Source organism: Gadus chalcogrammus, chromosome 16 (assembly GCF_026213295.1).
Source record: "Gadus chalcogrammus isolate NIFS_2021 chromosome 16, NIFS_Gcha_1.0, whole genome shotgun sequence".
Classification (NCBI taxonomy): Eukaryota; Metazoa; Chordata; class Actinopteri; order Gadiformes; family Gadidae; genus Gadus; species Gadus chalcogrammus.
The window spans coordinates 36,692,936-36,718,202 of NC_079427.1; the positions used below are offsets into that span (position 1 = coordinate 36,692,936).

The window sequence follows — 25,267 nt, forward strand, 5'->3', positions numbered from 1 at the left end:
TAATAATTTAGGTCACCATAGCAACGCCGGTAAACAAACCCTGCCGAATAGTCGAATCTCCGGACTGAAAAGGCAGATCTGATTCGACTCAGAAAATTCAGAGTCGGGGACAGCCCTAGAAAATAATATTGCTGGCTAACTTTAGCAAAATGGATCGGTTTTTTGTATCTAAAGCTACAGTGAGTAAGGAGACAGAGTCTGGGGCAGGCAAAAAAAGAAGAAAGTATGACCATGAATATTTAAACTTGGGATTTTCATGGACTGGATCTGAAGATGCTCCACTGCCACAGTGTGTGGTTTGCAAAGAGGTGCTAGCTAATGACGGTATGAGACCATGTCGACTCCGGCGTCATATTGAGACCAAGCACCCATGTCTGGTGACCAAGCCCCGGGAGGTTTTTGATAGGAAGCTAAATTAACTGCGGTCACAGAAGAAAGTAATCCGGGGGGGGGGGGGGGGCTCAGCTGAAATTTCATCTCTGAGGGGGGGCTCACTCTCTCACACTTTGAAAACCCCTGTGCTAGAGCACACAAACATACACGAAATGTTGTGGAGAGAGGAATTGGGCATATGAAACGTCGGTTTCATGTCCTCCATGGCGAAATACGCCTCACCCCAGAGAGGGCAAGCACAGTATTCACTGTATGTGCCATTCTACACAACCTCTGCAAGCGGAGGAACATTCCACAGCCAGACGATGATGATGATGGTGATCAACATGACAATGAATTTGGCCGTGTGGAACCGAGTGGACTGGCATTTAGGGATCACTTTGAAAACACATTTTAGGTAAACACCTTGGCACAAATCAGTCAACACTTGTGTATATAAAACACATCGTATTGGCTCTTTGACGCCTTTTATTTGTTGAATCCATATTTATTATTGTTTACTGATTTCTTCCATATATGCTAGAGCACACAAACATACACAAAATGTTGTGGAGAGAGGAATTGGGCAGATGAAACGTCGGTTTCATGTCCTCCATGGCGAAATACGCCTCACCCCAGAGAGGGCAAGCACAGTATTCACTGTATGTGCCATTCTATACAACCTCTGCAAGCGGAGGAACATTCCACAGCCAGACGATGATGATGATGGTGATCAACATGACAATGAATTTGGCCGTGTGGAACCGAGTGGACTGGCATTTAGGGATCACTTTGAAAACACATTTTAGGTAAACACCTTGGCACAAATCAGTCAACACTTGTGTAGTTCATAACATTTATTTTCTTTTAAATTTTACGTATTTTTATTGTTTGCTTTCTCTCTCTCTTGAACGTGCATGCTACAACGTCATTATCGTGGTCTGCATAAAATTGTCATCATGCGTGTATTCTGCTAACTGCACTATAACTACTTAATAGGAATTCATTTCTAGCCTAGGCTATTTCCTTGTTTTTCGGTGATTCAGTGGGCTCGTCTGAACAACCAATCACCGAACTGACCGCTTCTAAACTCGTGCCCGAGAATTGACGTAATCCATAGCAATGGCGCATCACTCTTAGTTCACTCTTTGTGATTTATCCTTAGTAAGAGTAGGTCTCAGCGGCTTTGTGAATAACTTTTAAGAAAAAACTGTAAAGTGTTTTAGCGCGAGTTAGGAGCACTCCTAGCGGTAAGATAAAATGCTTTGTGAATACGGCCCCAGATGTCCTTTCTCCTGCAGGTGCTGGGCTCTGAAAATATTGCCTGAGTGCATCTGGGCCCAGTTTCCCGAAAGCCTCGTTAGCCTAAGTGGATCGTGAAGTGAAAAATCCGCACATTAATATAAATGTAGTTGTCACACAAGCCATTTTGGATTTTTGTAATATGGAATTATTTCAGGGGGGGAAATGCCGTGAATAAATGTATGCACAGTGCGTTCAGGATTAGGACTGATGTATATGTCGGCCTAGGCCTAATCAATTGTGTTTTAATATCTTTAGTATTCATATTATTGCAATCTATTCTTTTCAGAGGCTACTCTGCGGTTGGCCTTGATGGGGAGATATTTTAACCCTTTTTAACCCCATTTTCCTGCGACATTCCTGGGTCTTCCCCTGCATCATAGCCCGTTTCAGCCCCATATCAGTGGACAGGTACAATCCTATGAACGTCGTGAGTGCAGCGAATGTGCGTTCGTGTTCAGAGAAGTTTCGGGAAACGCTCCAAAGAAATTAATGATGGTTCGAAAGATCCATCGTGAGAATGATCGTACGAGCAAGGATCCGTCGTTATCGGGAAATTGGGCCCTGGCCAATTAAAAAAACACTGGTCATTTTACATTTACATTCATGTAGGGTTATCAGTGAAGTTATGTTAGCTAGTAATATGTAGCTAGCTAGCAAAGTAGGTTAACAGGCACTAGCTAGTGTTAGCCAGTGTTGGGCAAGTTACTTCAAAAGAGTAATGCATTATTTATTACTTGTTAATGTCTTTTCAAAGTAATTAGTTACATTACAATATTATTGTCTTGGAATTGTAAGGCATTACACTACTTTTACATTGCTTTTGCATTACTTTCACCAAAATAAAAGGAAATATGGATTTGGTGTTCTCAATAGATCTTCTTGCGTTCAATGCAGCTCATTCCACATCAGGAGGTGATATGGTATGGCATAATGACTAAGCTAGGCTTAAGGCTAACAAAAGTACAATATAGTGGTCGCAGTTATGGCTCATGGTGCAAGACATTTTATAATATCAATACTTTAACTTTAGGTATTCATATTGTTGAAATCAATAGAGCTAGAGCCTACTACGGTAGATTTCTGGTTTATCTAGGATGAAATAGAGTGGTTGACACCAACATTTTGACTGTTGGTCCTGTCTCGGGTATTTGGCTCATTTCGAATCGCCCCTGCCTGCTTCACAATGGCTGGCTATGGGTATTCACAAAACTGTCCTTAAAACAACCATAAACGTTTGTTTTCAGAAATGTGCAACTCACCGAGTTGTTAGTGGTGTTCGTTGACGTTCCAAATCAAGTATCGTAGCGAAATACAGTTTCTGTCGTGATTTATTTGCCATTTTGTAAATCCATTGATTTCGGTTGGATGACTCATTGCTCCTTGACCGGAAACGTAAAGGCGGTTGTAGTCTTCTCGCTCCGTTCTAGCCCTACTGTTGATACGGAGAACCGACCGAAAAGACTACACTGGTCTCCGCTGCTGCCGTGATCTTCTCCTCTAGCAGTAAGAGAGTACGATTTTTTTGAGATGAAATATTACCTTCTTTTTTTTTGTAATGCCTTACATTACCGCATTACAGCAAAAAGTAATGCATTACAGTAATGCATTACTTTTGTGCAGTAATGCATTACTCCCAACACTGGTGGTAGCTGCCCGAGTGGCAGCAATATTAGATAATGCACAATACTATTTAATTTGACACTATAATGGCTGAGGTCACTTACCTCTATACTGGGCTTTCTTTTCTTAGTTTTTGCGTTTTCATCCCTGCGCACGAGAGAGTTTAGACCTCTTCATTTTGAGAATCAATATTATGTATGTAAAGCTTGACAATTATGCAGTGTGTAAGCTTTACTTTGACTATTTCACTAAGTATACTTAATAGGTAGTAAAATAATTGTGGCTGATCATGTTTCAAAAGGTACGGATAAAAAACGTAAGGGTTATGAATGCATACAGTTGCTTGTTCTCTGTGGCAAAACTACTCTATCAACTGCAAAGCAGGGCCCCAAAACTATCCTGCTTAAGGCTCCCAGGTGTACAGGCCCGGCCCGGACTACATTATAGACTATACTATACTTTACTACATTATAGGAGACTATACTATACTACACTAAGTATAGACTATACTACACTATATTTAGTGTTCAGAATATACACTAAATATAGCTCGCTCTCCTTGCTTAACCGTGATCTAGCATCCTGGATCAATTGCTCTTACTTGGGTCCCCGGATGTTAACACTGAATTTATATCATGCATTGAATTTTGCAGCTGAATTTGGCATGTTGAATTTGGGGATGTTGAAAATATTTAAGTTTAATTTTATACATTGAATTTTGTATCTGAATTTTGCATATGGACATTTTTTACTTTGAATATTAGATTTTGCATTTGTGAACATTATAAAATAAAGTTAGACAATTTAAAGAGTTCAATTCAGAGGCAAGAAAAATCTGATCCGTTATTTCAATGCATAAATATTCAATGCTTAAAATTCAATGGCTTTTATTTTCAAAATCTGATGAGACAGATATACTTCCATAGATCCGAAAGACGTGAATCAGAGGCAAAAAAATCAAATTTCCTTGACAGTGGTCAATTTTGCTTAGCCACGGTCAATTATCAAAAAATAATTGACTGCCAGAAGTTGAGAAGGCCCATGCAAGTGAACGGATATCAAGTAAGCAGACAACTTGCCAGGTTAATGCCCTCCTCCCAGCCAATCAGAATCAAGCATTCTTAAGCGAATTAGAATAAGTAAGGGATAATGCCCGACTCTGCTTCGTCCATTAATTCCTGATAATGGATACCTCGAAGGGCATTATCCCGCTTATACCATGGTCACTTGCCAAAGAAAAAGAAATTAAGACCATTAATTTATATTTTCATGCGTTTTACAATCCAAATATAAAGTTTTTCACAAAAATTCTTTTAGTTTCCCTGGTTACGCCTGAGGGTTAGACTACACCTGGAACAATTATAACCCTCCCGTAAGGTTCTTATGCAACGGAAACGTTGAAAGGGAGATATTCTAGTCCGCTCAGCTATGAGCCAGAGAGCAAATGTTATCCATTGTACATATTTATAATTCGAAATTCATCCCAGCCTTTATACCACAGATACTCTAGGGTCTATATCGCATATAACCGCGTTGTCTGATTACAGTTTAATTAATTTTTCACAATTTACCAGCTCTCGTTTTGAAGACTAATCACAGAGTCATTTGTCTTAATCAGAATCGCGACGGTCTATACTTTCAACATAAAGTGTACATATTTATAATTTGAAAATCGTCCCAGCCTTTATACCACAGATACTATACGGTGTTTAACATATTACCGCGTTTTCTGATTACAGTTTAATGCATTTTTTACAATTGACCAGCTCTCGTTTTGAAGGCTGAACAGACAATTTGACTGGAACTACTTAGCAGGTGTATATATATCAGGGATTAATGGACACCCTGCAGCCAATCAGAATCGAGTATTCCCCCAGACCATGGTATAAAATACATTATATACTATCCTATACTGCACTATATACTATACTATACTACACTATAGACTATACTATACTACACTATAGACTATACTATACTACACTAAAGACTATACTATACTACACTATAGACTATACTATACTGTACTCCATATAAACTATGAACCTCCTAAAGTGGCGCAATTTGATTGGTTCGCTTTCTCCGGCTATTTTGCAATATACCATTGTTACGCCCCCCTGGTGGCTCGGAGTAGGACGCAACATAAGGGCAACAGGTTTGGGCAAGTGAGGGTGCAGTCACACAAAATCCAAGACAAAAGGTGAATTCAATATAAAGTGTTTATGTACAAAAAAGGCAACACAGGGATCAACAAGGACTGTCAGTGGCACCAAAGAAAAGAACATAACAAAACCCAACCCCCCATTGACAGGTGCTTTGCACCGAAAAAGTACAGTGGGTGGTGCTCACTCTAACCTAGGGTATTAACAACGGGTAAACCTACGTGTATGAAATATGTAAACCCCAGGGTATCTTACCTGTCCTTATTGACCCTGTGCGCACAACAAAAGAATTAACAAAGACAAAACTAAAGTAGGCTGCTAACAACTAAAGTAGTAAGGTTTAAACAAACGTGTAACAACTAAAGACAATACAATAAACCAACAAAGAAACCAAGCACTAGCAAGCACTAGCAAACACTAGCAAACACTAGCAAACAGAGCTCAACCAAAGCTCTGCCACAGCTCAAACCAAAGCACTCCCCCCTGACAAACAAACACAGGACTATTTAAAGGGGAATGGTTGATGGGAGATCTGGAACAGGTGTGGTGATTTGGTGATCGGGATCAGGTGCGCACATCTGAGAACTTGGAGAATGAAAACAGGAGGAGGAGACAGAACAACAACACAAACATACTACACAAAACAGAACACAATACATGTAGGCCTATACCATGTATAACATATAAGACATACAGAACACTGTACGTAACAACCATGATTGAGATCTCAAACTCGGGATATCGGTCGTCTCGTCACGCTAATAAAAACAAATAAACCGCTAATAAAAACAAAAATATCCGGGCAAAAACCTTTATCTTGTCTATTTTTTTTCATTTGTAGTATATACTATAACAATAATTCAGCTCAGGCTCCGTAAATATTGGGGAATAGCCCCCTAACTATTCACTTCGCCTTCGGCGAATAATTGTTAACTATACAACACATACCATTCCGTGATCATCATGGTGCTAGAGATGTATGTAGACACTGAATACTGCTTGTACGTTATGTATAATGTTGTGTATAATGGTATAACGTTGTGCCCAAGGCGTATGTATAACGTTGTGTATAAGGTGTGTAACATGTATTGTATAATGAGTGTATACTGTGTGTGAACAGGATCTCTGGCGGGGAGCTGTTTGAGAGGATCATCGATGAGGACTTTGAGCTGACAGAGCGAGAAGTGATTAAGTACCTGCTCCAGATCGTCGATGGGGTGAGCTACATCCACAGCCAGGGCATCGTCCACCTGGACCTCAAACCCGAGAACATCATGTGTGTCAACAAGACTGGCAGCAAGATTAAACTCATCGACTTCGGCCTGGCACGACGCCTGGGTAATGCAGACTTCATGTATGGTTACTCCAATACAAAGCATTTGTTATAAACTATTACCCCTGTGTTATAAATAGAGTAAGAAACATTCCAGCAAGGCTGGTTCAAACCTACTAGGCTGACTGCTAGTCGTGCACTAACAGTATAATGCTAGCAATACATAATTAAGTAATCGTATCACTACCACAGCAAACCTTACTGATAATAATACAGTATACAGTACTATTACTGATCCACAGTACGGTAGTAATACTATTAAAGTATTGAGTATTAATGCTACTACTATGACAGTGTACAGGCGTGATGTTGCCAGCGTTGACAGTACTACTACTCTCCCCCCCCCTCCTCCAGAGAGTGCAGGGACCCTGAAGGTTTTGTTCGGGACCCCAGAGTTTGTGGCCCCAGAGGTCATAAATTATGAGGCCATCAGCTACCCTACAGACATGTGGAGCATAGGAGTCATCTGCTACATCCTGTAAGACCCTAACCTCTGACCTCTAACCCTAATCCCTGACCTTTCCCCTGACCCTGACCCCTGATTTTTTATTCGATTTGGTTTATTTGGAATAAAGACATATCCAAGGGATAGAAGAAAAACATGACAAAGTGCAAGCACTTATTTCCATCATGGTCCCTGATGTTACAAGACAGGACATATATTTGCATGAAACAAAAAATGTACATTAAACATCATAAAAAAATAGACTATGAGAGGCTAAACATACAAAATAATCTTCCCTAACCCTTACTTTCTGTATTAAATTCAGTCCCTCCAGGATTTCGCGGGCCTTTTTTTAGATTGTTGCGGCCTTAAAAGTTGCGATGAAAGTTGCGGTGTTTTTAAATGTTTTTGTTTTGATTACAGTGCGAGAGGAAGTGAAAGTTGCGATAAAAGTTGCAATTTCATGATGTTAAATATTAAGTAATCACTGAAAAAAACCTTAATTAAAAGAACAAAAACACGGAGAAATGGTCCTATGAATAATTGATTCTTGATACTTTCCGCGCTGGCTATTTACTTGGATGCAGCAGCCTGTGTCATAGTGATCTGCCTCGTCGTCTGACGTCCTGCCTGCAGTTCTGTAGTTATGTTTCGCGGTGCAAAAATGCTTATCAATGGAAGATTTCCTCTTAAGTTCCACCACAATATTGCATGCAGTGCAAAATAATTTCCTCCCTGTGATATGTCCGGGTGCAAATGTTTACTTTGTGCCCCTCGACAGGACTTCAGAGCGGGCAGGGTAGTCGCGTTGTCCTGCTTACTGTGGTGAGGGTTTCATATAATTTTGTTAATTAATTAAGGGAGCCACCAGAGAGCGCCCCCGACACATTTGCCGCCCTGGGCGATATTATTTTTTTCCCTTCGTCAATGGGCCCCTGACGCCGACTGGGCCCCGGGCAGCTGCACCGGTTGCACCGTCGATATTTACGCCACTGATACACACATTGACGACGGAGTCAACCATGCAAGGCGAAAGCCAGCTCGTCAGGAGCAGTTAGGGTTAAGTGTCTTGCTCAGGGACACATCAAACTCAGCTAGGAGGAGCTGGGGATTGAACTAGCAACCTCCTGAGCTAAGCCGAATCCTTTTCGCGATCTTTCGCAGTTATTTTGTTCGGCAAGTGTGAAGCGTTGGACGCGCACATGCTGCATGAAAGCTTGAATCGCTTGAAGTAGTAAATACGGAAGTAAGGCGGAAGGTAGTTTGTCGACGTCAGTTCAAGACGACGCCACTGATTGGTCAAATTTGCGGGAAAGTTGCGGTGGTTGGTTAAATTGCGACACCGCCCTCAAGTTGCGGTGATTGGTTGATGTTGCGTTGAAGTTGCAAATCGCAACATCGCGATATCCTGGAGGGTCTGATTAAAGTGCAAAGTGCATACATAGACAAACACCAACATAAAACAACTCACATTGAGGAAGGCATGTTAGTGTCACTAGGGATCTAAATTCACCATGAGCCAGGATTTTACCTTTTTTCTGAAACAATGATAGTTGTCTATGCTCCTAATATCCAAAGGTAATTTATTCCAGTTCACCACACCACTATATTTGAGAGTAGACTTACCAATGTTTGTTTTGAATTTAGGCAAGTACAAGTCTGCATTACTAGCTCGTGTGTGGTAAGCATTGGCATCCCTACTCCCTATGAAGTGATTTTTAAGGTATGCCGGTGACTTGTGATTGCAAACATTATGGACCACCCTGAGCTGGAGCTGAACTGCCCTAGTCTCGAGGGGGAGCCAGCCCAGCTGTTGGAACTGGAGCTTACCCACATGATCCCTTGGTGTGAGCCCCAGTACTACCCTGACTAACCTATTCTGAGAAACCTGCAGTTTGTCTTTTAGGGCCTTAGTAAGACCACCATACCATGAGCCAAGGCCGTAATCAAAGCAGCATCAAACCAGTGAATTAGCTAGCAGTCTGAGGCTCACTGCATCAAGGAATGGAGCTTTCCTAGCTAGGAATCTGGATCGGCCATTTACCTTGCTCATGACCTTTGAAGCCATGCTCCCCCCATCTAGGTTGCTGTCTAAACAGCATCCTAAATAGGTCACTGAGGGCTTGGCAGGGAAGAGCTGCCCACCAAGGCTGATACTAGACAACTCTTTCTTGTGCAGTCTTGGCAGAGAGACAATTTATCGTCTAATAGCCAGACCCTGATCTTACTGAATTCCTCTTGCAAAATGGCATGCAGCACAAGCTCATTTTTGTTGGAGGCTATAATAGCTGAATCATCAGCATCTAAAAACAAGTTCTCATTGTAGGCGGACTTCATGTCATTGATGTAGATTAAAAACAGTAATGGCCCTATGACGCTCCCTTGTGGAACTCCACAAATTACCAGTTGTACTTTGGTTATATGACCTTGGAATTCAGTCTTTTGGGATCTACCGGAGAGGTAGGAAACAAACCATCTTAAGGCGGAAGGGCACATGCCCAAGGATGACAACCTGTTGTACAGTCAGCTATGCTCGACCGTATCAATGGCCTTCTGTAAGTCAATTAGGATCATGCCACATAGTTTGCTATGTGGCATGACCCTATCTATTTCGCCCCTTATGGAGTCAGTTAGGTACAGTAGACATGAGTCAGCTGAATGTGGCTGTCTGAACCCTGATTGGAATTCATAGAGGAGTTTGGCATCCACAGCATATTGATACAATTGTTCATAAACTACTTTCTCCAGGACCTTGGGGACTACACACAATATATAACCCTGACCTCTAACCCCTGTCCCCTCCCCTGACCCTAACCTCTCCAGTATATAAAAGCTAACAAGCAAAAGTAAAAAAAGTAAAAGAGTCAGGTTAAATAACCAAATGTACAGCTAGAGATGTGACATGGTAGGCATCATAATTATAACTATAACTTTAGAACTACTGTAAGACCCTAACCTTAACCCGTGACCTCTAACCTCTGACCCTACAGACATGTGGAAGACAGGAGATATATTACTTTATGTAAGACCCTTGTAACCCTTACCCCTGACCTCTAAACCCTGATCCTAACCCTACAGACAGGTTAAGGTCCCTTAACCCTAACCCCTGACCGCTACCCCAACCCCTGACCTCAAACCTTTACCCCTGACCTCTAACCCTAACCACTGACCTCTAACCCTTACCCCTGACTGTACTTGTAGCCCACACCAGACTAGACCAGTGTGGTCCAGGTTGGCTGACGTAGCTCTCTCCCCCAGGGTGAGCGGTCTCTCTCCCTTCATGGGGGACAACGACAACGAGACACTGTCCAACGTGACCTCGGCCACCTGGGACTTTGAGGATGAGGCCTTTGACGAGATCTCTGATGACGCCAAGGACTTCATCACCAACCTGCTGAAGAAGAACATGAAGTGCTGACCCCTCACAACATCTCATATAGACTTGCTGGTCAGTCATTCATTAGAAACCTTTCTGCTTCAGGCCCTAACCCCCAGCCTCCCCCCAGGGCCCGTCTGACCTGTGCCAGCTGTGTAGAACACCCCTGGCTGAAGCAGGACACCAATACCATGCAGGCTAAGAAGCTGTCCAAGGAGAGGATGAAGAAGTACATTCTCCGCAGGAAGTGGCAGGTACACACAAAGTAAAGTACATTATTTGAAGGAAGTGGCAGTTAGAAAGGAAGTGCATCTGACACTTCCTGTGGAGAAAGGTAGACAGGATGTATATTCTCCACAGGACGTAACAGGTATCAGCTAGGCAGGAAGTATATCCTTTGCAGGTTGTGGCAGGTAGACAGGAAATAATGGTCTAGTGCTTAAGGAGGCACTTGGTTTGTTCCCTCAATCTGCCAGTTGGCACGCTAGAGCAAGATGCCCAAAATGTCCCGTTGGATAAAAGCTTTGTGTTGTCCTTTGTGTATCTGTGTGTGTGCGTGTGCGTGTGCGTGTGCGTGTGTGTGTGCGTGTGTGTGTGTGTGTGTGTGTGTGTGTGTGTGTGTGTGTGTGTGTGTATGTGCGTGTAGAAAACGGGTCATGCTGTGCGTGCGATCAGCAGGCTGTCCTCCATGGCCATGCTGGCTGGAGTCAGTGCCAAGAAGGGCTCCCCGACAGAAGGTGTGTGTGTTACTGGATGCTCTACACACTTTTGCTCATGTTACATTTTAGTGTGTGTGTGTGCGTGTGTAATCTGTGTGTGTGTGTGTGTGTGTGTGTGTGTGTGTGTGTGTGTGTGTGTGTGTGTGTGTGTGTGTGTGTGTGTGTGTGTGTGTGTGTGTGTGTGTGTGTGTATCCAGTATCTGCGTGTTTGTGTGTGTGACCTGCATCTGTGTTTGTGTGTGTGTTGGTGTGTGTATTTGTGTGTATTTGTTTGTCTGTGTGTGTGTGTGTGTATTCTGTATCCGTGTGCAGAGGACAACCAGTTCCTGGAGTGTCTAGAATATGACCAGAAGGTTGAGGGGAAGCCGACCTTCAGCTCCGTCATGAAGGACGTGGAGGTGGTGGAGGGGAGTGCCGCACGCTTCCACTGCAAGATAGATGGTAACCAGTAGGGATGGGCAAAACGGTTATTTTCCCAGAATCAGTTCTTTCAGTTCCGTTCCCTGTCACGATTCGTTTGGTTGATTCTTTGTTTGATTCGTTCGTTGAGTCAGATGGTCTGTTACTTCATTTGGCAGGGAATCGGAAATTATGGAATAAATGTCAACATGCATGTAGCCTACTACTTTCTAATGTTCTGGGGAAATTACCCAGGTTAAGTGTAAATATTAAGCAAATATATAAAGCACATACGTGCCTTTTTTTCGTAAATATCCTTAATACATAATGGGGTGCAGTAAGAATTAAATGGCGTCTTCCAAGTAGTGCTAATAAGCAGTGAATCACCATTGTGTTCCCTACTAGACAAAACGAGACTCGTAATGGTAGGTAAAAACAATACTTTATTAAAGCATGCAATTGTGATGTAGAACAAAATAAAAAGAAAACAAAGTGCTTGCAAGATATTGAAGCCTACAGCGATCGTTAGTTAACTAGTGTGGCGGTGCCTTATCATTTGTTTACCCATGTGCCATGGCAACGCGATTGCTACCTGCTGTAGTACTCTTATTGGCTGAATCGTTGAGAACGTTTTAAACTCAATCAATATAAGGTCACGGGGAGACAAAGCTCTGTTTGTTTGTATATTTTATTTACGTGACCATATTTTTGTTATATGTTTAAAAAAAAAGAATCAGTTCTCTTGTTTTGGGAATCAGTTCACGTCGTTCTCCTTCGGGATTCGTTCGTTCTGACCGAATCGTTCGCGACCGACCCATCTCTAGTAACCAGTACTGACCAGTTACCAGTAGACCAGTACTGACCAGTTACCAGTTGACTAGTACTGACCTGTTAACAGTAGAACAGTACTGACCCATCACTAGTAACCAGTACTGACCAGATACCAGTAGACCAGCACTGGCCAGTTACCAGCTGACCAGTACTGACCAGTTACCAGCAGACCCGTTGCCAGTAGACCAGTACTGACCAGTCACCATTAGACCACTACTGACCAGTGACCAGTACTGACCCGTTACCAGTAGACCCGTACCGACCCATTACCAGTAGACCAGTACTGACCAGTTACCAGTAGAGCAGTACTGGCCAGTAACCAGTATACCAGTAGACCATTACTGACCCATTACCAGTAGACCAGTTGTGACCAGTTAACAGTAGACCAGTACTGAACAGTTACCAGTAGACCAGTACTGACCTGTTACCAGTAGACCAGTACTGACCAGTTACCAGTAGGCCAGAACTGAACTGTACTGTAGACTAGTACTGACCAGCTACTAGTACTGTAGACCAGTACTGTTTATCTCATGGTTTCCTAGGTTCCCAGTAGCAAGTGCTGTTGGTTTCCTAGCTTACCAGTAGTGAGTACTGTTGGTTTTCTAGGTTACCAGTAGTGAGTACTGCTGGTTTCCTAGGTTACCAGTAGCGAGTATTGTTGGTTTCCTAGGTTACCAGTACTGTTTATCCTTTGGTTTCCTATGTTACTAGTAGTGAGTACTGTTGGTTTCCTAGGTTACCAGTAGTGAGGACTGTTGATTTCCTAGGTTACCAGTAGTGAGTACTGTTGGTCTCCTAGGTTACCAGTAGTAAGTAATGCTGGTTTCCTAGGTTACCAGTAGCGAGTATTGTTGGTTTCCTAGGTTACCAGTACTGTTTATCCTTTGGTTTCCTATGTTACTAGTAGTGAGTACTGTTGGTTTCCTAGGTTACCCGTAGTTAGTACTTTCAGTTTCCTAGGTTACCAGTAGTGAGTAGTGAAGGTTTCCTAGGTTACCAGTAAAGAGTATTGTTTGTTTCCTAGGTTACCAGTAGTGAGAACTATTGGTTCCTAGGTTACCTGTGGAGAGTTGGTTTACCAGATTGCCAGTTTAAGTGTATCTGTTGGTTTCCTAGGTTACCCGGACCCGGAGGTGGTGTGGTATAAGGATGATCAGCCAATCAGAGAGACCCGGCACTTCCAAATCGACTATGATGAGGAGGGCAACTGTAGCCTGGTCATATCTGAGGTGACATCCCATAATATAATCCTGGTTAAAGTTGGTAGATTATATTTATTTATTTCATTGTTATATTGATTGAGGTTCAGTATCTCTATTATTACTATAGATAGCTATGAGGAACATGTGATTCTTTGTAGGTAGACAGAAAGACAGACAGGTAAGGTATCTATCTCTGCAGACAGGCAGACAGACAGGTGTATGTGTGTGAGGGTGTAGACAGACAGGTAAAGGTGTGTGTGTGTGTGTGTGTGTGTGTGTGTGTGTGTGTGTGTGTGTGTGTATGCAGGTGTCTGGGGATGATGATGCTAAGTACACGGTGAAGGCGGTCAACAGTCTGGGAGAAGCCACCTGCACCGCAGAGCTCCTGGTGGAGGTGATGGCTGGAGAGGAAGAGGAGGAGGAGGAGGAGGAGTAAACTATGGAACCGTCAGGGGAGGAAGGTGTGCTGGTTCAGGTCTGATCTTCCCATGTCTCTCCTGCGGGATCAGTCCAGACCTGAACCACAACCGGAATCACAGACCCACTCACCCGGCTCAAATCCACCCACCACCCAGCTCTACAACAAGGGAACTTGGGTCGGCTTAGCTCAGGAGGTCGAGCAGTTGCCTTGTAACCAAAAGGTTGCTAGTTCAATTCCCAGCTCCTCCTAGCTGAGTGTTGATGTGTCCCTGAGCAAGTCACTTAACCTTAACTGCTCCTGACGAGCTGGCTGTCACCTTGCATGGTTGACTCTGCCGTCGGTGTGTCATTGTGTGTATGTGTCGCTTTGGATAAAAGCGCCTGCTAAATGCCCTAATTGTAATTGTAACTGGGTTGCGGGCTATTTGAGCCAGGTATAGTCACACCTGGGCCTACAGGTGTGCCTACAAGTGTGTCAACAGGTTTACCTAAAAGTGTGTCTACAAGTGTTCCTACAGGTGTGACTACAGGTGTGACCACATGTGTGACTACAGGTGTGACTACTGGTGTTTGTGTTCCTAGTGTGAGGCCAGTGTCCTACATCCCAACGGTAACCATTTATTGATCCTTCCCACTTGGCGAACTTGGTCCGTTAGATATATTTGAATAATGGCTGACTGATTTATCCACACCTCTCAAATGAATGGCGCTGTCACTTAGCTCAAATTAAAGTTTCACTATCTGGCACATCATTATTCACTACTGGTAATAGCATTTCAAGCTTTTATAAGTGGCTGGTGGCTGGTTTCAGTCCCCGCCACACTATCCAAGTTGTGCCAGATAGTCTCAACTCTGCAGGGGGCAGCAAAACCACGTTTCTTGAGATACCCGACGAGACTAGACTAGACGACAATCAGAGCCAACCTCAGCCCGTTCACCGCCCCCCCCACACACACACACACTCCTCCCCCAGAGGCAGACTCATCATGGGTAGGTTTTGTGGCCTTGTGGGTAGTGACCTTTGGCACAAACCAAATGGTTTATAATATCACCTTAAAATCAAATGTAGAAATGAATGAGGATTGTTTATGAATAACGGGTCTTACGTTTGACTATCACAAGGATAACAGTGACGAAAAAGGTCTTCTATGTTTCACTGCTCAGAGCCATAGCTCTTCAGGACTTGTTTCTCAGCTTACCACTTTGTCTCTCATCTTCTGACCCGTTGACTATGTTTTTATACAGTCATGGAGTTAGTTCTTGCCAAGTTATTAACCTTGAGCTATAACTCTAAGCATCGTAAGGGGGTGAGAACGTTTAGAGCTAGGGTTTGAGTTGGGTAGCAACCGTCCGACCCTTTAAAGGAGATTATGGGCTGTCCTCTGCCTACCACACACTAGTCAGCCAAACTACACTTCCCCATGTGGTTATCAGTGCCTACTTGGTTAGAGTTACTAAGTTTAATACATATACAGCTAGCTACAAGCTCAGCAGCAAGCCTGCAGAAAGGAGTTTACCAAAAGGACCATTTTGGATCGCCATGGAGATCCCCCTGGTCTTTAGTGCGTGTCTGATCCTACCTGACGTTTTCTGGGCAAAACTCTTAGAAAGTAGATGTGCTTAAGTTATACTTCATTATTTAATGATTCTACCACAAGAGATTCAAACAAGCACATTCCTTCCCAAGGAGTCCGGCCGTTGAAGTTTAAAAATAAAACCCAGCAACCACCCAGGTTGATCGAACCTTTGGAAGTTCTCTAGATTACAGAACTATAGCACAGACTAACTCAAGAGCTGTGTATGGTGAGCTGAAGTCATCCGATGTGCCTGAGGTATGACATCGTCCATGTGTCCCAGTAATGCCTAATGAGATCCCCATGGTAACGCCACATTCCAGCGTAGCGTGGGCTCTGAACTTTATTTAAATGCTTTGAGTTCTGGTTTAGATCCGTTTGGAATGTCACAGGTGTTCTTGGTGTGATCGTATTACTCACTTTGGTTGACACAGACTGTTCAATTGATGTTATAAAGAAGGATTTATTTTTTTGACTTATTTAAGCACAGATTTATGATATGATATTATCTGCTAATTGTCACTGTTTGTTCCTGATGTATGTAGCCCGTGTTTTCATCTGGCTTATAGGAGAGCACCGTAACTGTACTTATTCAGTTACTTAATAAACTTATTGTCACAAAACCAACATCCCTGGTCCTCCTCTTGTTTAGAAGATCCTCCAGAAGGAGTTTTTACTCTCACCAAAGATGGAAAACAATGTTTGGGGACCTGAACTCCATGAAAGCATCAGGTGTAATATTAGCTTTATCCAACTACACTGTTGACCTAACTCTGTTATCGTATTAGCTTTACAAATCATCACTAATGAGTTCCCAGGGAACCACTGTCCTCTCACTTCTCATTAGGACCCCCTGTCTACTGACCACACAACCAGTGTACGTCAATGATGGGGGCTGCAGTAAACAGGAGGTCATTAGGCCGCTCCCTCCCCTCAAGGGACTGCTGCCCCCAGAGGACACTCATAGGGAACAAACAGCATCTTATTGCCTCCATGACAGCAGGCCATGGCTATATTTAGCAGACTGTGGCTTTGGACTATTCCAAACCGTCTAATCTAACCAACAATATTTTTTTCATGCAATGCAATTTAAATCAATAATCTTGTTTTTTGTTTTCTTAAGTTAGTAGCCGTTTGATAAGGTGGATCCTGTACAGCAAGCTTCGCATTATCGCAGAATAAACTTCTTTAAGATTATTCAAGGGGATATTTCCCGATAATGACGGCTTGTTGTAAATTATTTGTCACTTGTTTCAAGTATTTTAATTCTGAATAGCAAACCACTGCTATGAATAACAGGCCATTGCTATGGAAACAGTTCCAACCTTAGAATCTAACTGCCTAATCTTTTTAGAGAAAACAATACAATTATTGTGAAACCACTGTAAGAATTGTTTCTTGTTATTTTTTGTGTAAGACAGTTAGCTGTAAGATGACAATAAGCTGGATAATATACTGTGAGCTGGTCGTTGTTACAAAATAAACTAATATTTCCTTAAGGCAAAAACATTTAAATCAACGCACCATTCGGATGACCAGGAGAACAAACAATGAAAATGCCCTACAATTACAATTACAATTTTGTGACTGGTAAACCTTTACAACTTATTTTATTTCAATTCCAACCTTGGTAATGAAGTACTATTTTTTACGGGACTGTCCACGTTTCTACAGACAGTAAGAAGGCATAGAGCTATGTATGTAAGATGCTTCCACTATAATCTACAGGACCTTGTAGTAACGACGTAGCCGAGCGTAACTGTTGGATTTTCTCATTTTCTAATTCTCCTTAATATCTCTTCCTGACGTTTTCCATTAAGGTCAAGGGAGGTGGTTAAAAAGAAACAGAGGACATCAGTGTATGTAATATTTGACCTGAGTCTTGGTGTCTTGATTCTAATAGGCGCCACCTGACCTTGAACAGGTCAAACGTCCCCGTTGAACAAGGGTTCAACGGGGGTTGTCCTCTGCCTACCCGCACCCATGCTGACTAAAAAGAGCAATAAAAATATAGTCTTTTGGAAATTGATCTTTATTTGAATTATTTATTTAAATTTAATTAATGCCTTGATTAAACACATGAGGAAAAATCCAACCTTTTAGGCCACAAATTTTCTTTGTGAATGAATAATGTATCGTAAATAAACAAATTTTCTTCATTAAAATACAGGGTATTTTTCATCATTTGTGTGATTAAGGCATTAAAGGAGACATATTTAGGTGTTTTCCCAACAAGTAAACATAGTATTTGAGTTCCAGAAAACATGTTTTTGAAGCTGTTTGCTGGAAATAGCTTTTAGGAAAAAAAATATTGTCTACCGCCCTCTGTTTCAGTCCCTTCAGAATGCGCTGTTTCTGGTGTGTGTAGCATTGATGCAAATGAGCTACTGCCCATTGACCAATGAGCTGTCAGACTGAACCACAGCATGGAGGAGAAGGGATTGTTGCCGTTTCCTGACTCCTGGAGCTCTATATATAATATAACAGAATAATAATATTATGTACGGGTATGTATATAATCTATCTAATATCACGGCCAAAAGCTATGTGCGCCTCGGATGATATTATGAATAATAAAGACTGTGTCTGACGTCTCTGGTACTTCCACAAGTAAAGACTCATAGTGGGGGATATCTCAGCCATGGTTGAGAAGAATTGGGGGGAAGGAACTTTGGCATTGACTCTCTGAAGTCCATGAACCGCGACATGGAGAGGAAAAGGATTGTACTCCGGGAGCTGAGCTTCCGGACTGCCTCCGAGCTCCCCGCGCCGGCCGCCGTCGAAGCCGTCCGGCCGCAGTCGGGCAGCTACGGCGGTGTACTCCGGAAGCTGAACTGGCGCCGAAGCTAGGTGGCAGCTCCAGCGGACTAGCAGCTCCGGCTGGGGTAGCTCGGCGGCAGTCCGGCAGCTCAGCTCCGGGAGTACAATCCCTTTCTACTCCATGTCTCCTCCTCCCGACTTCCCTTCGGCGGCCGCTCCGGCGGGGTGAGCTCGGCGCCAGAGAAAGGGATTGTACTCCCGGAGCTTAGCTGCAGGGCTAGCGCCGAGTTCCCCCCGCCGGAGCTGCTCTTCCGCTGGTCCACAAAATCTTAGCGATGCTGTGATTGGAGGGGAGTGGGGAAGTGGGAGGTAATATTCAAATGTGCCCCCTTCTTACGTAGGAGGGGGCGCCGAAACTGATTCGCTCGTTTGGTAGCTGGAGGCGGGCTGCTTCCAGAAATGCGGATCTCACTCAAAAAATCATGTAAAGACTTATTTCAAAGTTTGTATGCGTGTGGGAGCACTATCTATCCACAACAACACCCCAAATCCCAGGAAAAGTGCTGTTTTCATAATATGTCTCCTTTAAGATCGATTTCCAAAAGATGATTTTTTATTCCTCTTTTAGTCAACTTAAGTATGGGTGCATGAACTTTTTCTTACCAATTTATCTCTTCTTTGCACTTCAGTGTATTGCCATCCAGTCAGACTGTCATGATCTGTCTTTGTCCGTGTTGTGAAGTGTTCATTCTACCCTTGTCCACCAGATGTCCCTAAACTTTCCCCCACATCTCCAGCCTGCAATCCCCTCATTCCCCTCCTTCCCCTCATTCCCCTCACCTGAGGGTCCTTGTCCATATTCTGACCTGCACCTCATTCCCTGATCACTCCCCAGTTTATTTCACCTCCTTTGTTCCTGGTCGGTTCTCTGTTTTTGGTCATGTCCTTTATTCCTTGGGGTTCCCCAGTTGTCATGTTATTCTGCCTGTACAGGAACAGAGATATTGAGTTGTCTTATTAAAGACCTTTAGTTTCATCCTAAGTTGTCTTTGTGGAACTCTCTTGTTCCCACCATCACCCTGACAGGGGACTCAGATGTTGTGGCTGTTAAAGGGGACCGTCCCTGTCATGTGTTTTGTTTTACTGTTTTATGTAATAAAGAAAGAGAGAGAGAGCAAAAGAGTCCACCATGCAGCAGGACGGGCTAGTTGTTGTATCCTGCCAGAGCCCGCTAATAATGGAAAACACACCTCTACATCAGACCACCTTTAAAGGGGTGATATCATGCTTTTTCAACTTTTCCCTTTGCTTTACTGTTATTTGACGTAGGTTTACATGATTTACCTCTGCTAAGCTAGCTTCTTCCAACAATCTAATTCCAGGCCAGGGGGAGTATTCCCACCCACCGAGAACGCCCCACAATAAGTGTGTGAAACGGCTCGTTTGAGGTCAAACTTTACTTACGTAAAGTTGTGGGCGGGGCTGAAGTGCAGAAGTCCCACCTCTCGGCTACCTGCAAGTTCACAACCTCTCGGGGGTGTGAATTTGCCGACGCACGCGCAAAGCATTGGACTAATCACGGCAGAGTGGGCTACTCGGAAGGGGGGCCTTAAAGTGGAATGATACAATACAGACTGTTTTTGAAAGACCCTGAAATGGTTTTCAGAATTGAACAGTGTGAGAATAGTACGGGGTATTTCTAACATACGGCTATTCGCTGTAATTTACTCCTGGAGAATGACAAATCCATTAATAAAAAAAAAGCAAGATTACTAATTATAAATTATAAAAGTAATTTTATACTAAGGCAAGACCTCAAACACATTTTACACAGTAATAATATGGTTTCTATCATCGCAAAGACTGCAGAGTGCTGTCAGAAGCACATATCGTACATATAGTACATCGTAGTACGATAGTAGTAGTATAATGGAGTAATTTGTTGGGTTGTTTATCTGTTCAGATGTGTGACTCTTGATTGATTGAGAGAGGCCCTCAGAGGGCTAGTGTACAGGGTCCACTTTGATCTGAAATTGATTGAATACTGGGGCTGATTGTTTAAAGGGGTGACATCATGCCACCAGGTGTGAGTTTGATTAGCCGTTACAAGCCGTTTGAAAATATGCCCCATACCTTTGACCTAGTGCCATCTAGGTGTGTGAAAAGAAAGATTCTGCATATTGTCTATAAAATAACTATGCCAAATGCAGAATTGTTCGCCATTAATCCAAATAGAATGATGATGATTTAAAAATGCATAAGCAACGTCCATCCTGCCTTATTCTATCATTTAGGGAATTCACTTTAAATACACCCTATGTAAGAAATGTATAGCATGTTTTCAACCGCTGAGAGGTAGCTGCTGTAGCGCGAACGCAAGCGACTGGGGTTCAAATTCGCCGGTCTATCATCATGCATTTTACCCTGTGCCAGCACGGCCTTGAAAATATGGGTTCAAGTTCGAAATAAGCACAAAAATATAATTCCATAAGCTTTAGTGAATAAGTATTCCATATGCATGAGAATTGGGACTTTTTAAGCTTCACATAAATTCGTGTCACTTGGGAGTCGAACCCCCCGCGCAGAAATTCAAGACTGACGCGCTACCTCCACTCTAGCACTCTGTCACGGAGACACAATGCGCAACAGTAAGAATTGTCTAGATAAGGTCCAAAAGGACGATCAAATAACGAACACCCTCTGATGAGAATCTGTATCTCTCATGAAGAACCCCAATTTCGTTGTTTGCACAATGACAATAAAGTCTGAAATCTGAATATCGTCAGACAATGCCAAGGGATCGGTTCTGTCCCGTAAAACCCTCTGTCTCCGGAGAGACGCCTGTACGAGAAGTGCGCCGAGGTCCACGGGAACACCCACAAATGGTGACGCCATTGTCAGAGGAGGGGCTAGGAAGCTGCGCATGCCGATTTAAGTAGCCGATCTCCGGCTAGACCAGGGATGGGCAACATGCGGCCCGCATGCGGCCCGCATCCTCACTCAGTGCGGCCCGCATCCTCACTCAGTCAGGCCCGCACATAATAAAAAAAATAAAATAAAAAAAATAAAAAAATAATAATAATAATTGATCGAGTTACAGAAAACTCGGTCAAGAAAGATAAGAAGAATTCATAGAATTCGAAGGCAAACCCATGCGTCTAGTTTGCTTAGAAGCGATATCAGTCATTAAAGATATCCACTTAAGTCGCCACTACAACTACTACAACTGCTTGTTGGGTTTGAGTTCATTGAGTTGTTGCACTTAATGTTGGGCCACTGTTTTTCAGTTTTTTGACTTCATTGAATGATGATGTATGTGAGCCCTTTGCACTGATAAAAATACTGACCATTCATGTGGCTGTTTGAGCATGGAAAACATGAAATTAATGTATGTTGGTTCAATTAACATACCGTACATAGGTTATGATTCTGGATGATTTTTTAGGTAGTGGCCATCCCCAAAATGCACCAGAATACAGGAAATCATATCTACCAAATTCAAAATTGTGTAGCTAAGCCGAAAAACTGCTCCCGACCAGGTTTGGTTGCGAGCATAAGTCACCATGGTGATACAGCGACGCTTAAAGAGATTGACTTTCGTGGTACAACTAACCCAGGCTTTGAGCTCAACATACCTCGCTAACCCTCTAAGTAAGCTTCGTGGTACAGGCCCCTGGTGTACCCAGGGAACTCACAAGGTGTTAGGAAGCAAAGGAGTCTGAAATGACCCCACATGGTATCATGGACCTATTATGTGTGGGTGCAATAAATAAGACAGATATGATGGTGGCCAGCCCCACGTCTATCGAATCTCAAACTTGATCCTGAAATGTATTTAACATGAAATATTGTACAGGGAGAGGGCTGTGGCCGCAATCGATGGAGGAGGCAGTCAGGTGTGCAGGAAGACAACAACAGGAGTATGATGGACAGGGATCTGACATGGACAGGGAATTTTTTTATTTAAACATTCAGAGGAAATCAGGCCTACGGTAGGCCTATGTAAATAAGATTAAAGACGTCTAGGATAGTATAAATGATAAATGTAAATGGCAGGTGTACTTTGCTTTTGATGGAGGCATAATGTTATATTAATAAAAAGCATTTTATTGATGGACACCTTTCAGGCCACTTAAAGGATAACTCCGGTGTAAAATGGATCTGGGATATGTTTAAGATGATAACGAGATGGGATGTTCGTTTGGGAGCACAAAAGCGCATGTAAACGCATTCTTAAATAGCCGATTCTACCAAAACGCTATAAACTGGGAACCATGGGGGCATCTTGTCATGGTAAAAACGAAATCGTTATTTTAAACAACTTAATAGGCTAGAAGTAGCCCAACACTTATTTGATAGTATAATATGGGTCTTAAAATATAAAACGAGTCATTGATAACTTTTTAAGTGTACATATTGTTTATTAAAAATTACATTTTATACACACAATACCATCAGTAGTTCACCCGTGGACGCCATCATGTCTTTAAGGCTCAATTAGCCGATTTGTGAACACAGAGCTTACGCATTGATGATCGATGTGTCACGTGTACGGCAGTACACCTGAACTTGCTTCAGGTGTGTTGCCGAAAACAGCTTGTGAAGAGAGAGAAGACAAAATGTTTCGTGTCTGTGCCTTTCCTGGTTGCGGCACGAGAATGAGAAAATCCAATCCAGAGACTTTTCACAGGCTACCTCTGCGGGAGTCTAATTTGAAGCAGTGGCTTGTTGTGTTGCAATTCGACGTAGGGACGCCAATTCCAACGCTGAAAGCTAAGGATTACCGTGTCTGTAGTCGACATTTTGATCCGGACGACTTCACAATTCCTGACAAAAGGACATCTTACCCTCCAAAACGCTTGCGGCTGAAGAGAAATGCTATTCCGAAAGCGGCACGTCTTGCACCGGAGGTATGTATACAATTGTTTGGTTATATCTCGTGAACCGAATGAATAGTACTGTATTTTTCGAACTATAAAGCGCACCTTCAATGAATGGCCTATTTTAGAACTTTTTTCATACATAGGGCGCACCGGATTAGAAGGTGCACCTTCAATGAATGGCCTATTTTACAACGTTTTTCATACATAGGGCACACTGGATTAGAAGGTGCACCTTCAATAAATGGACTATTTTAGAACTTTTTTCATGCATAGGGCGCACCGGATTATAAGGCGCATAGAATAGAAGATACTGCAACGTTTGACTGGGGTTGTGTTATGCATCCACTAGACCGAGCTGTGCTAAAGGGAATGTCAACAAAACAGACGGATAAAGTCAAACTTTATTAAGCGTTCACTCCCATGGTAACAATGTCCAAACGTTAATGTGCATATTAACAATATCTCCCAGCCTTGTTCAGTTGTAAACACATAAAAGAAACGCAGTTTGATACCGCTAATTCAAACGTTAGCGCATAACTCAACATTGTTCAGTTACGTATAACGCGTAAAGCTATCTTCCCCGTCCACGAATCCCTCGAATTCTTCTTCTTCAGTGTCCGAATTGAACAGTTGGGCGAGTAGACTACGGCATCCATCCAACATGCCCGGCTCCCATTATCCGAGTCAGTGTCGCTGCTGTTGCCTGGCAGTTCAGTGATTATTCCTGCCTTCTTGAAAGCTCGGACCACAGTTGAGAATGATGTATCAGCCCAGGCATCCACGATCCATTGGCAGATAGTGGCGTAAGTCGCCCGGCGCTGTCTCCCCGTCTTGGTGAACGCCTTCTAAGGCCCCGTCCACACGAAGCCGATTTTCTGGTAAAACGGCATAAGCCTTGTCCGTTTGGCCGACCATCCAGACAGAGCCGGCCAATCCGGTTCCCGAAACAGCACATTTAGATCCCTTTTAGGTGGTTTCAAATCTATCCGGACCTATGCGGTTTCGTGTTAGGATTCGTGTGGACGTCTGAAACGCAAACGATTATGGCATTAGCCCCCCACCAGCTGGGGGACGTCAGAGTTGCGTTTAATTTTTATTTATTATTTTATTTGTATTATATTTGTAGCTTTAAATAAAGCCCCTTGATAAATGTAGTTACTAACTGTACATTAAAAAGTATTTCTGCTCAATTTAAAAGGTTGAATCTTCTCGTGACTGAATGTTTGTATACTGCGCGCACGCCGCGCAGGTTTGATGTGCTCCACCTTTTCTGTGGAGAACCAGCGCCTTGAATATTTACTACAGCATTTCTAAAGCTCGATGCGGTTTCGAAATGATTATATTTCATTTTTATTGACGAATTTTATGAAGGGGAATAAGAGGACGTGACCCAGACAGCAAAAGAGCGTTGAATCAACGGTGAATCAATCTCCGCATTTTCAACCAAAACATGTTGAATCAGCGTTGAGACCGGGCGTCGATTCAACGTCAGTTTGCTCATACTATCCATCGTCGATTCAACGTTGAATGGGAGGCGAACGACGACGGTGCGTCGATCCCTTTTCAACCTTTATTCAACTAGTGATTATGGTCGAATTTTGGTCGATTCAACGGCAGTTTGCTCATACTGTTCCAGGTCGATTCAACGTTGAATGGAAGGCAACCGACGACGGCGCGTCGATCCCTTTTCAACCTTTATTCAACTAGTGATTATGGTCGAATTTTGGTCGATGTTGGTTCTTCACTCGCTGATTTATTTAAAGGACATCATGATATGACTCTACAATTAAATTAGGATTTTAAGGCTACTGAATCTCCTTCAAGGCTCTAATGAATGTATGAATACACAGAACATAGGCTATTGTT

The 25,267-nt window shown here is 42.9% G+C and overlaps 1 protein-coding gene across 2 annotated transcripts; it reads left to right on the top strand.

Annotated features, from left to right (window-relative positions):
• The first annotated feature begins 484 nt into the window (after positions 1–484).
• LOC130405523 (myosin light chain kinase, smooth muscle-like) lies at positions 485–17,764 on the top strand. 2 transcript variants are annotated; one of them, XM_056610648.1, is made up of 8 exons: positions 485–6,797; positions 7,147–7,270; positions 10,496–10,648; positions 10,744–10,867; positions 11,260–11,350; positions 11,645–11,773; positions 13,679–13,791; positions 14,072–17,764. In XM_056610648.1, the coding sequence occupies exons 1-8, from the start codon at positions 6,734–6,736 to the stop codon at positions 14,198–14,200; spliced, it is 927 nt and encodes a 308-aa protein (XP_056466623.1). In that variant the 5' UTR covers positions 485–6,733; the 3' UTR covers positions 14,201–17,764. The 2 variants fall into 2 exon arrangements, with proteins under 2 accessions (XP_056466623.1, XP_056466625.1); XM_056610650.1 differs by lacking the exons at positions 485–6,797; positions 7,147–7,270 and adding an exon at positions 7,303–8,815.
• The last annotated feature ends 7,503 nt before the right edge of the window (positions 17,765–25,267 follow it).